The sequence below is a fragment of the Pelophylax lessonae genome (genome assembly GCF_965119305.1).
Source record: "Pelophylax lessonae genome assembly, chromosome: 12".
NCBI lineage: Eukaryota > Metazoa > Chordata > Amphibia > Anura > Ranidae > Pelophylax > Pelophylax lessonae.
In genome coordinates, this window is record NC_138779.1 from 215169654 (window position 1) to 215182958 (window position 13305).

General features: G+C 46.9%; 1 protein-coding gene across 1 annotated transcript in view; it reads right to left on the bottom strand.

The window, feature by feature from the left end:
• The window catches only part of ATP4A (ATPase H+/K+ transporting subunit alpha), a 59810-nt gene that overhangs the window by 6161 nt on the left and 40344 nt on the right, over nucleotides 1-13305 (bottom strand). Inside the window, exons 17-21 of the mRNA XM_082273604.1 lie at nucleotides 10806-10960; nucleotides 8896-9019; nucleotides 8194-8339; nucleotides 4555-4688; nucleotides 3320-3421 (exon numbers count right to left, since the gene is read on the bottom strand). Of these exons, the coding sequence (XP_082129730.1) occupies nucleotides 3320-3421; nucleotides 4555-4688; nucleotides 8194-8339; nucleotides 8896-9019; nucleotides 10806-10960 (661 nt within the window). The remainder of the gene's footprint in view (nucleotides 1-3319; nucleotides 3422-4554; nucleotides 4689-8193; nucleotides 8340-8895; nucleotides 9020-10805; nucleotides 10961-13305) is intronic.

The window sequence follows — 13305 nt, forward strand, 5'->3', positions numbered from 1 at the left end:
CGCATGGAAGAAAGCGTTGGTTCATTACAGTGTGTTGAAGATGTGAAAAAGAAGTTTGATCAGATGCTTGGTGAAGAGAAGAATGTGTCTGCAAAATATGCAGAAGAACGCGCACGTGAAGAAACGGAGGTGCGTGATAACGAGAGCAAAGCCCTGTTCTTGGCTCGCTCTTTGGAGGAAGCTCTAGAGTGTAAGGCTGAACTAGAAAGAGTTAACCAACAGCTGTGTACAGAAATGGAAGATTTGGTCCGCTCCAAGGATGATGTTGTGAAAAGCGTTCAGGAGCTAGAAAAGTCTAAGCGAGCCTTAGAACAGCAAGTAGAAGAGATGAAGATTCCGTTGCAGGAACTGGAAGAGGAATTCCAGGCAACAGAGGATCTGTCCCAAAGAGGGGATAGTGTGCCTGATGCAGTTTTTAAAAGGATCAGTGTTTTGGGGTCTGTCCTGAGTGAGCCTCAGAAATGTGATGACACGTGGCTTGAATCACCCCTTTGGAATAAACCGTTCCTTCAAAAACTTCAAGCATTGGAAAATGTATCATTAGCTTCAGCAAACAAAAGAGTTGTGTAAGAAATGTGATGATTTCTCAGTTCAGGCTGAAAACCTAGTGGAGAAAACTAAAGCGGAGAAAACTAAAGCAAGTGATATAAATCTGGGAGAAAAAAGCAAACGCCACCTAGTGGAGAAAACTAAGGCTGTTGGTGAAAACGTGAAGCAAATGAATAAGTGCCTTTCAGGGAGTGTTTCCAAAATGGAACTGGTGAAAGACGGGTGGCAGAAGTTTGATCGTGATCTTGAGATACATTCCATGTGGAATTCAGATAGAGAAAAGGAACTAGGTGACCTTGAGCGGTCAAATAGTTCAGCAGAAAGTGCATTGAAGAAACCTGTAAAAGAATGTGTTGCAGTTCCATGCTTCTTCACTGATGCAGAGAGGAGGTCTATAATGGATACCACCCAGATCGCTGGGTTCAACTGTGTTGTTGCCTTTAACCCCTATGTTGGTGGAAGGAAAGTTGATGATGTTCTGGTTGGCTACTTCTGTGAAGAGTTTGGCAAGAAATATAAACTGAATATCAAATCAAATAGTAGGCCTTTACTGCGACTCGCTCAGGAGGGCGAAAAGTTTAAGAAGTTGATGAGTGCAAATGCTTCAGATCTGCCTATGAATATGAAATGTTTGAATGATATTGATATCTCTGGGAAAAGGAACAGGGGTCACTTTGAAGAAATGTGTGACAGCCTGTTGTCTCAATTGGAAAATCCTCTGCACAGCATCTTAGAGCAAGCAAAGCTCAAGAAGGAAGATCATTCCCTTTTACAACAAAAAGTCAATGATTGTGTACAGCTGTATGGAGAGGCAACTCAAGTCACAGAGGGATGTCAAGAGTCCCTACTTGGAACAAAGCTTAGTGAAGCAAAGGTTCTCAAAGTTTTGTGGAAAACATTTATGGATTGCAGAGAGAGGCGTCTTAAGAATGTTGAAGACATTAAGACTAGCCCAATTGAGTTGCCTATGGATCACGGTCCTCCATGGTGGATTGGACAGACGGTTATGAGGGACAAGCTGTCTGACATTTATGAGAAAGCTGTCAATGAAGATGACAGAAACGAGAAGGAGCAAAATTATGCCAAAAATGCAGTTGAAGAATGTGTATATGAGATGAGAGACAAACTGTGTGGCATTTATGAGAAATCTGTCAGTGAAGATGACAGAAACAGTTTCATCCGGAAGCTTGAGGATAATAGGAGGCTTATCAGTGAGTCAGCAGTGCCTGACACATGCGTGCCTGGAAATATGTGTCCCAACCCTAGGGTTGAAACAAGAGGGGGGGGTATGTGACAGGAAGTCAGGTAAATCTGGGAATGTAGTCACTGAGAGGAGACACATTCCCACCTGCTTTGAAAAGTTCACTGATACTATAGGGTGTTGGCTGCAAAAAGAGCCAGCAGGAAGTTGAAAACCATTCAGCTGTTCAGAATGAGGAGATCAAGGCCTCTATAATTTGTCCAGAGAAAATCTATTGAGTGCTGCCTCCTGTCGCTGTGTGAGCTGGGAAGAGGAGGACAGACATACGTGTACCTCCCGACGCCGTGTGGGCATGGGAGAAGGACTGCTGCCGCCTGTCGCCGTGTGGGCTGGGAGAGGGGGACAGTCGGATGTGTGCCTCCCGACAAGCTGGTGAGCATGGGAGAAGACCCCCTACAGCGATGTGAAGCTAAGGAGGGTAACCACGAGTGAAGACGTCTCAAAGGTGAGAAGACAAAGTGTTCCATGTGAAGAGTGTGAAGAGTAAAGGATCCTGTTATAAATGAACATGTGCTGTGTGAAAGAAAACAAAGGGACATGTTCAATGGACAATGTTTGTGCTGTGTGAAAAGCAAACAAATGGACATTTGAGTGTCTGCTGTAGGATCAGCAGTGTCGGCCCAACAGTAGGTTGGGAAGACTTCTTAGGTAGGTTCCAGCGTGAGAAGGTAGCCGCCCACAGAGGCAAGGATTTATTTTGTCTTTTATTTTATTTTGGCTGTTTTGACGCTTGCAATTATGTGAAGTAAATTGCATGAATAAATCAGTCTTGTTTTCAACCTCTGCTCGGCTATCTCTCTGTGAAAACGCACCCCCAAAGGGGTCACCCATACGCCTACCACCGAGCTAATCCCTCACAATATATATATATATATATATATATATATATATATATATATATATATATATAGATATTTATATCTATATATGTATATATGTATATATATATATATGTATATATATATATATATGAGTATCTCACTAAAGTGAGTACACCCCACACATTTTTGTAAATATTTTATTCTATCTTTTCATGTGACAACACTGAAGAAATGACACTTTGCTACAATGTAAAGTAGTGAGTGTACAGCTTGTATAACAGTGTACATTTACTGTCCCCTCAAAATAACTCAACACACAGCCATTAAGGTCTAAACCGCTGGCAACAAAAGTGAGTACACCCCTAAATGAAACAACGCTTTTGAGTTTCTGGTGATTTCACGCAGGAGCGCCGGCAGGCCCGGCCCGGCTCCTGAATGCCTATAACTTTACTCAGCAGTATGACAGCACGCCATCCCTTCCACCGGACTTAGCAGACATTGATCTAGCTCCATCTGGCCAGGCCGGCCTGGTATTGTATTTTACTTTCACCGTATACCAACAACTGTTTGTTCAATAAACACTTTCAGACCTTTTATCATTTGGAGGCTTGATTTGCATCACCTATATCGGGATAGTGCTGTCCATGCTGGTTGCGTGTATTTTGACCCAAACAAACCATTATCTTACCGGATGGGCATAAAGTTGAAAATGTTGGGCATTCCCGGGCAGTAGCAGAGGAAGTTACCAAGGATTAGCTGGAAGACGATGGCGATCACCAAAACTTTGTTCCTAGGAGAGAATATGGAGGAATGATTAGCTGTAACCCCACAGCAACGTACAGCAACGTGCAGACTGAGATGAGACCATGAAGTTCCTTGTCTAGGCACTTCCTGTTATAGGGTGACAACGCTCTTTTCCTGACTTCAAATTGTGCTCTGGCATACAGGGATTGCTTTATTGATAACACCAGGTTTAGAAATATTGAGAATGACATTAACATGTTAGAGCAGCCTTTCTCCACCTTTTCAACACAAAGGAACCCTTGAAATACATTTCTGGTCTTGGGGAACCCCTGCTAAAAATTAAAAATCTACAACTCATGACACATTAGTGTGACAGTCAGTGGGAAGAATGCTCCTTACTCTTCTCATCATTGGGAAGAATTACCCCCCTTACAGATAGCTAAAAGGAACAATGGTGTCAGTTGGAACTTGCAAGGCCGCAATGTCGCAGTCCCGCTAAAAATCGCTGATTGCCGCCATTACTAGTAAACAAATAAATAAAAATGACATAAATCTTTACTCTAGTTTGTAGACGCAATAACTTTTGCGCAAACCAATCAAAATACGCTTATTGGGATTTCTTTTTACCAAAAATGTGTAGCAGAAAACAAATTGGCCTAAAATGATGAAAACATTTTTTTTTTTTTTTATTTGGGAATGTTATTTAGCAGAAAGTGAAAAATATTGTTTTTTTTTTTTCAGAATTGTAATTTTTTTTGTTTATAGCGCAAAAAATAAAAATCACAAAGGTGATCAAATACCACCAAAAGACATTTCCATTTGTGGGAAAAAAAGGGCATCATATTTATTTAGGTACGACCTCGCAATTGTCAGTTAAAGTAACGCGGTGCCGAATCGCAAAAAATGGCCTGGCCATTAAGGGGGAAAATCTTCCGGTCCAGAAATGGTTAATAATAACCTCGCTGGGTTTCCAACCCTTTCCCAATTTAGTGAAATTTTTTTTTTATTGCAGCACGCGGTCCCTCCGGAGAGATTTTCTATCACTGTGACGGGGAATGAAGGGAAATCTCCCCGGTGGGGACACCTGGCAGAGGTTTGTTCATTTCCGCACTCCACCCCAAATAAGATAAAAGCACTTTGTCTGCCGTTGCGATTAATACAGAGGACAGCGACTTCTACCTGAAGAATCCTTGCTGGAAGACGGACAGACGTCTGGTTTTTCTGATGAGGACATCAGCGATCTGACACACTTCAATACTGATGAAGAAGACGGTGTAGCAGTTGTACTGTTGGTAGAGTCGCTGGCCAAAGGTCTGAAAGGTAAAGGGATATGAGGGATGTTTTATTTCTGTCCATCCATTTTTGAGATTTACACAGCTCTGCCACAAAGTACAGCCCTGTCTGGCAGAGTGGGAGACCTGATTGCTCTCTCCTGCAGTTCAAGTGGTTCTTAACCGCTTGCCGACCGCCGCAAGTAAATTTACTGCGGCGGTCAGCCCCTGCCAGGCAGAGTGACGTTAATTAACGTCACTAGCCTGGGAGGGTCTGGGGAGCGAGCGCGCGCCCGCGGAGGCGCGCTCCCGCGCGGTCACGGACCCCCCCGCGCGTGTGACCGGCGGACCCGATGTCCGCCGGCCACTCTGCGATCGGCGGGGGAGAGGGAGAAAGTCAGGCGGCTTGTGTAAACAAGCCACCTGTCATTCTCCTCGGTGTAAAGACACTGATCACACGGATCTACTATGTAGATCCGTTGATCAGTGTCCTTACAGCTCAAGCCACAGCCAATCACAGTAGAAAGCACGCCCCTAGGGACACACACAGCCCCTCCCTCCCAAATAAAGTTAACCCCTTCACTACCAGTGTATTTTTACAGTAACAGTGCATATATATAGCACTGATTACTGTAGAAATGTCACTGGTAACCCCAAAAGTGTCAAAAATGTTAGTCAAGGGTCCGATCTGTCCGCCCCAATGTCGCAGTACCGCAAAAAAAATCGCAGATCGCCGCCATTACGCGTTAAAAAAAAAACAACAAAAATGACAAAAATCTTTCCCTTTGTTAGTAAACGCGATAACTTTTGCGCAAACCAATCAAAATACGCTGTTTGTGATTTTTTTTACCAAACATAGGTAGCATAAAACAAATTGGCCGAAAATGTTAAAAAATTTTGATTTTTACATTTTTTTTGGGGGGAATTTCATATAAAAAAATGTGAAAAATATTGCTATTTTTGCAAAATTGACGCTCTTTTTTTGTTTATAGCGCGTGATCAAAAAATCGCACAGGTGATCAAATACCACCAAAAGAAAGCTCTGTTTGTGGGAAAAAAAGGACGTCAAATTCGTTAAGGTACAGCGTCGCACGACCGCGCAATTGTCCGTTAAAGTCACGCAGTGCCGAATCGCAAAATACCCCCTGGTCTTTTAGCAGGAAAATCCTCCGGGGCTTAAGTGGTTAAGCATGGGTGGCCCTCCATCTGTTTCAGAACTTCAAGTCCCATGAGGCATTGCAGGCAGGGCCATCTTTAATATTTATTAGACCCTGGACAAACATTTTCTTGGGACCTCCCAAATCCACCTATCAACTATTTTTGGGCAGTGTGGCCTCAAGGGGCAGCTTATTTTGGCCCCACACCAATGACTGGGCCCAGGGCAGCTGCCCCTTTTGCCCTGTGTTAAAGACGGCCCTGATTGCCGGCCACTGACAGTTACAAGTATGACTGAGTAAAGGCTGAGGTATGATGGGCCTTGTAGTTCTGCAACAGCTGGAGGGCCACGGGTTGAGCACTCATGTTTTAAAGCGGGTCGGCAGGCCGTTGGTTGTTGTGATCCACTAGTCCAGTGGTCCTCAACTCCGGTCCTCAGGGCCCACTAACAGGCCAGATTTTAGGTATTACCTCGGGGAGATGCAGACTAGAATACTGCAATCACTGAGCAGCAAGTGAGATCACCTGTGATGTAATTTAGTTATCTTGCAAACCTGGCCTGTTAGTGGGCTTCGAGGACTAGAGTTGAGGACCACTGCACTAGTCGACCGTTGGGGAGTTGACAGGTGGATTGTGACCACGGCTCTGCCTCCGTCAACCTCCGCCGCTCTCCTGTTAACTGCAGAGCGCAGAGCAGTAGGCAGGAGCTGGATGAAGGGTGGGAGCTGCTAAGTTATTAATGCATTCATTATTCAGCTATTATGAACTCTGGCAGCTCCCGCTCTTGCCTTCCACCCAGCACTATACTGTCTCCTCATCTCCGCTCTGATGGACACACGCTGGAAGGTAAGTGCTATCCACACAGTGCTGTGTGTGTATGTATGGGGGGGGGGGGCAGGGCTACACTGTCGGAAAGGGGAGAGAGGACACTTTGGGGGGGGGGGGGGGCTTGATGTGAAGGGGGTCTGATGACCCAGTTTTGGGGGGGTACAGGACACTACTGGGGGGGAGGAGGGTGGTGATTCGAAGGGGGCAGTGGACACTACAGTGGGGGGGGGGGTGATGTGAAAGGGGCAGAGGACACTACTGTGGGGGGGGACTGAGGACACTACAGGGTGGGGGGGTGATGTGAAGGAGGCAGGAGTCACTGCATTGGGGGGTTCAGGACACTACAGTGGGGGGCTGAGGACATTACAGTGTGTGGGGGGTGATGTGAAGGAGGCAGGGTACACTGCATTGGGGGGTTCAGGACACTACTGTGGGGGACTGAGGACACTACGGGGGGGGGGGGGTTGATGTGAAGGAGGCCGGGGACACTGCGTTGGGGGGTACAGGACACTACTGTGGGGGACTGAGGATACTACAGGGTGGGGTGATGTGAAGGGGGCAGGGGACGCTACAATGAAGGGGGGTAATGTGAAAGGGGTAGAGGACACAACACTGGGGTGTACAGGACACTACTGTGGGGGGCTGAGGACACTACAGGGTGGGGTGATGTGAAGGAGGCAGGGGACACTGCGTTGGGGGGCTGAGGACTCTACAGTGAGGGTAGTGATGTGAAAGGGGTAGAGGACACAACATGGGGGGGGTACAGGACACTACTGTGGCGACTGAGGACACTACAGGATGGGGGGTTGATGTTAGGGGGGGTACAGAACACTTCTGTGGGGGTAGGGGGTTATGTGAAGGGGGCAGGGGCACTGCATTGGTGGGGTACAGAACACTTCTGTGGGGGGAGGGGGGCAGAGGACACTGTGTTGGGGACAGGGGGGGTGTGAAGGGGACAGAGAACACTGCGTTGGGGGGGGGGGGGTTGAAGGGGATAGAGGACACCACTGTGATGCTGTCTTTTTATTGGGAGCTTTTTTTTTTAAAGGGTGCTGCATAGTATACTTCCCCCTCCTAGCACAAAACCCCTCCCCCTCTACCATATCACCTCCCAACATAAAATCTTTCTAAATCACCTTCCCTAGAACCCCCCCAGAAATTTCCCCTCCTATGACCAATTCTTCTTACCACCTGTTTCCCCCTAAATTCCCCCGACACAACACAAATCCCCTCCCCCCTAATCTCGTGGTGCCCCCCCAAACCTCAAATGATACCACAGTACCCAGGGCAGCCGTCCCTCATGCCCACCCCTTGTCATGGCCGGCTTGTTAGCACATAAACTGATTGGCTTCTTATGCTGCCACCCCCCCTTTCAGTCTAAGCTCTGCTGTACATAGATTTTAAATCAGATTCCCGTCCTCTCTCTGCTTGTATGTAAAAATAAGACATTTATTGATGTATTAATGAGCACAGAGCTACAATAATCTGCATCTTTTATATCTTCCTGGAGTCCAGCTGTAGGCTAATTTTTAATCATTTTTTTTTTTTATGCATTTCACCTTACCCATTGCTGTCCATAGCTGTCTTCTAAGTCCTGTAGGTGCTCATTCTCCCATTGGCCACGCAGACCCAGGCAGTATGCTGGGAACCAACCTTCCTGAGCCATGACGGTGAAATAGTCCACAAATCCCGCAAATGACTGAATGACGCCTGCCGGGAGAGGAAACGGTAAGAGAGAGAAAATAATTTTATGGTTGTTTACCTATCATATATTTACTATTTATTTATTACACTTATTTAATAATGGCCGCCCTGTCCAGGTGACGCTGTTCCATACAGAATAGGAAGAGAAGAGAAATCTCCTCTATGGGGACACCACATTAAAAACCCACCCTTAGGTTCTAAGCCAAGTTTTCATTCCTCTACCATCCAATCACTAGAAATAGGTTGGTGGTACATTGACGACATCTTACGTCCATTCAGAGATGGTACATTGACGACATCTTACGTCCATTCATAGATGGTACGTTGACGACATCTTACGTCCATTCAGAGATGGTACATTGACGACATCTTACGTCCATTCAGAGATGGTACATTGACGACATCTTACGTCCATTCATAGATGGTACGTTGACGACATCTTACGTCCATTCATAGATGGTACATTGACGACATCTTACGTCCATTCATAGATGGCCCCACTCTTGGAATCTCTATAAACCTTGGACCCTCCCAGTATTTTTTATTTTTTTTCCCCACTCACCGATCTGGAAGTAGGAGTAGGCGGCCAGAGCCTCATTCACCAGACGGTCCTGGCGCGGGTTCCTTGGTTTGAGATGCATGATGTCACTCTCTGCTCTCTCATAGGCCAGAGACACAGAGGGGAACTAGAGAGAAGGGAGAGCATTTTCTTTGTGATTTATTCATAGCCAGTTTGACATTCAGCAAGCGATTGCATTTCCCATAATGAATTGGTAGATGCTCTGCATGTGGGAATACGATGGATTTTCATTGCGTTGATTGCACAGAATAACTCTTCTGGGCCTGTTCTTGTGCCAGAAAATGACCCCTCAATACACTATATTGTCAGAAGTATTGGGGCACCTGCCTTTACACGCACATATACTTTAATGGCATCCCAGTCTTAGTCTATAGGTTTCAGGATTGAGTTGGCCCACCCTTTGCAGCTATAACAGCTTCAACTCTTCTGGGAAGGCTGTCCACAAGGTTTAGGAGTGTCTATGGGAATGTTTGACCATTCTTCCAGAAGCGCATTTGTGAGGTCAGTCACTGTTGTAGGAGATGGCCTGGCTCTAGTTCCCCCCAAAGGTGAGGTCAGGACTCTGTGCAGGCCAGTCAAGTTCCTCCACCCCAAACTCACTCATCCATGTCTTTATGGACCTTGCTTTATGCACTGGTCCAAATCATAAGGTGGAGGGGGGATTATGGTGTGGGGTTGTTTTTCAGGGGTTGGGTTTGGCCCCTTAGTTCTAGTAAAGGGAACTCTTAAGGCATCGGCATACCAAGACATTTTTGACAATTACATGCTCCAAACTTTGTTATGGACTTTGCTTTGTGCACTGGTGCGCAGTCATGTTGGAATAGAAAGGGGCCATCCCCAAACTGTTCCTACAAAGTTCCGTAAAGACATGGATGAGCAAGTTTGGTGTGGAGGAACTTGACTGGCCTCAACCCGATAGAGCACCTTTGGGTTGAATTAGAGCCAGGGGCTGACTGGCAACTTTCGAGCCCAGGGGGTAAGTACAAACCAGAGGCCCATGGTGCAGTGACTCGGCCCCCCTCCCACTCTCCCTCTTCCCGGCCTCCTCCTGACCCCCATTCCAGGCTGAAGCTTTGCTCTTTACTCTCTACTCACCGGCCGAATCCGGGTTCCCGACCTGGTCAGCAGGGGGCAGTTGGGGGGCGCTAGGACAGCTCGGTCGAGGCTACCTGGGGGAGGAGAGTCTCCATTTGGGCATGGAACTGGCCTCTGCTCAGACACAGTTTACACCATCCATGCTGGGGGGGAGGTCTGTGCTCTGTCCTTGTCTTTATCCCGCACTCAGTAGGTCAGCAGTGGGGACTTTTTACTTCTCTTCACCAGGAATCCTTTAGGCATGTCTGTGGCAGAAGCAGTGCAGCCTTTTTACGGAGCATCAGAGTGGGCCCCCTGGACCAGTCCTCCCTTGATTAGAGCGGAGATTGGGCCAGGCCTTCTCTTCAACATCCGTGCCTGACCTCACAAATGCGCTTCTAGAAGAATGGTCAAACATTCCCATAGACACTCTCCTAAACCTTGTGGACAGCCTTCCCAGAAGAGTTGAAGCTGTTATAGCTGCAAAGGGTGGGCCAACTCAATATTGAACCCTACGGACTAAGACTGGGATGCCATTAAAGTTCATGTAAAGGCAGGCGTCCCAATACTTTTGACAATATAGTGTAGGTCTCCGGCAAACTTCAGGTTTGTGACGTGCGATGCTCAGATTGCTGGAATCACTTTAGGTATATTGAGCATTGTACAGACAACCTGAAAATATTCTAAGCATGTAATCCTCACTGTGCTGATGAGGCCTTTCTACTGCATCCCTCTTAGTCTGGGTCTTACAGATTGCAGACATATGTCAGGGGATTAGGGGGGATGTGATGCAGTTTATGGTACCAGACAATACTCACAATATCAGTACACAACTCAATGAAGAGGATGGTGATGCAGCCCAGAGGTAGAGGGACACTGGCCGTGATGTAGATCAGATATGGGGCCAGTTCCGGAATGTTCTTGGTCAGAGTGTAGGCAATGGACTTCTTCAAATTGTCAAAGATCAAACGTCCTGGAGAAACCAAAAAGGATTTTTTAGGTTTAATAAGAAAAATTTTCTCTAAGTTTTACTTAATGCTGTACAGATTGTACAAAAGACTGACAATTGGGGGGCCACAAAACAATGGCACACTGATACATGAGGGCCCAGGGTAATGACACATTGTGGCTTGGGGAGCCAAAGTGACAGTAGGCTTACACAGGGCTTTTTTTCTCAGAGAATAGGTGCAGGAACTCCCCCTTCTAAGTTACTTTGTGTCTCCGCCCCCTACCCACCTCCGAGCAACTAACCCTTGGTTCCACCCATTCCAACCTCCGAGCACTGACCCTTGGTTCCACCCCTTCCAACCTCCGAGCACTGACCCTTGGTTCCACCCCTTCCAACCTCCGAGCACTAACCCTTGGTTCCACCCCTTCCAACCTCCGAGCACTGACCCTTGGTTCCACCCCTTCCAACCTCCGAGCACTGACCCTTGGTTCCACCCCTTCCAACCTCCGAGCACTGACCCTTGGTTCCACCCCTTCCAACCTCCGAGCACTAACCCTTGGTTCCACCCCTTCCAACCTCCGAGCACTGACCCTTGGTTCCACCCCTTCCAACCTCCGAGCACTGACCCTTGGTTCCACCCCCTACCCAGCTTCCAGTACAGTCCCTTTTAGAGAATATAGAGCCAAGTATAATTTTGTATTGGAATGTATAGGATTAGGTTATAATAACAAGAAAAGCAATAAAATAGATACCCCCCCCCCCCAGCAGCAATAGACCCCCAGCAGCAGCAAAAGATCTCCCAGCAGCCAACATCAATAGACTCCCTAGCAGCCAGCAACAGTGGACCCCTCCCTAAACAGTAGATCCCTTCTAGCAACAATTAACCCTCAGTATCAAAAGATCCTCCACCAGCAACAATAGATTTCCATGCAAAAATAGATCCCCATCCAGCAACAATAGATCTCCCAGCAGCCAGCATCAGTAGCCCCTCCAGCACCCATTGGAGGTGCCGGAACTGCGTTCCCCCGCGTTCCCGCTGAAAGCCCTGGGCTTACATGTTTAGGCCAAAAGCAATGGAAGCCTAACACTTGGGAGCCCCAGAACAGGGACACGTTGGTGCTTTGGGGAGGAAGGGGGGGCGGGGTTATGGTGACAGTATACTGACACATAGAGGTCTTGGAAGATTGACACATAATACTGATACATGGAGAGCAATGGATGATTGACACATGGAGGCCTCAGAATAATGGAGGTCTGAGACATGGAGATCTTAGAGTAAAAGAGGACTGACATGTGCGGGTCTCAGAGTAATGGAAGATTGACGCGTGGGGGTCTCAGGGTAATAGAAGATTGACGTGTGGGGGTCTCAGAGTAATGCAGGACTGACACATGGAGATCTTAGAGTAGTAGAGAATAGTAGATCTTCGAGTAATGGAGATCTTAGAGTAACTGAAATGTGGGGCTCTTAATGTAAACTGACATGTTTAGGTCTCAGTATGGAGGACTGACACATGGAGGTCTCAGAGTAATTGAAGACTGACACATGGAGGTCTCAGAGAAATAGGAGACTGACGTGTTGAGGTCTCAAGAGTAAATGAGGACTAACATGTGGAGGTCTCAGAGTAATGGAGAACTAACACATAAGGGGCTCAGATTAATAGAGGACTGACACATGGAAGGCTCAGAGAAATTGAGGACTGAAACAAGGAGATCTTAGAGTAATAGAGTGCTGACGTGTTGTGGGTTCAGTGATGTGTTGGGGTCTCAGAGTAATGGAGGACTTAAACGTGGAGATCTTGGAGTAATAGAGGACTGATAAGTTGAGGTCTCAGAGTAATGGAGGACTGACACATGGAGGTCTCAGAGTAATGGAGGACTGACACATGGAGGTCTCAGAGTAATGGAGGACTGACACATGGAGGTCTCAGAGTAATAGAGGACTGATAAGTTGAGGTCTCAGAGTAATGGAGCAATGACACATGGAGGTCTCAGAGTAATTGAGGAATGACACATGGAGGTCTCAGAGTAATGGAGGACTGATAAGTTGAGGTCTCAGAGTAATGGAGGACTGACACATGGAGGTCTCAGAGTAATAGAGGAATGACACATGGAGGTCTCAGAGTAATGGAGGACTGACACATGGAGGTCTCAGAGTAATGGAGGACTGACACATGGAGGTCTCAGAGTAATGGAGGAATGACACATGGAGGTCTCAGAGTAATGGAGGAATGACACATGGAGGTCTCAGAGTAATGGAGGAATGACACATGGAGGTCTCAGAGTAATGGAGGACTGACACATGGAGGTCTCAGAGTAATAGAGGACAGATACATGAAGGTCTAAGAGTAATGGAGGACTGACACATGGAG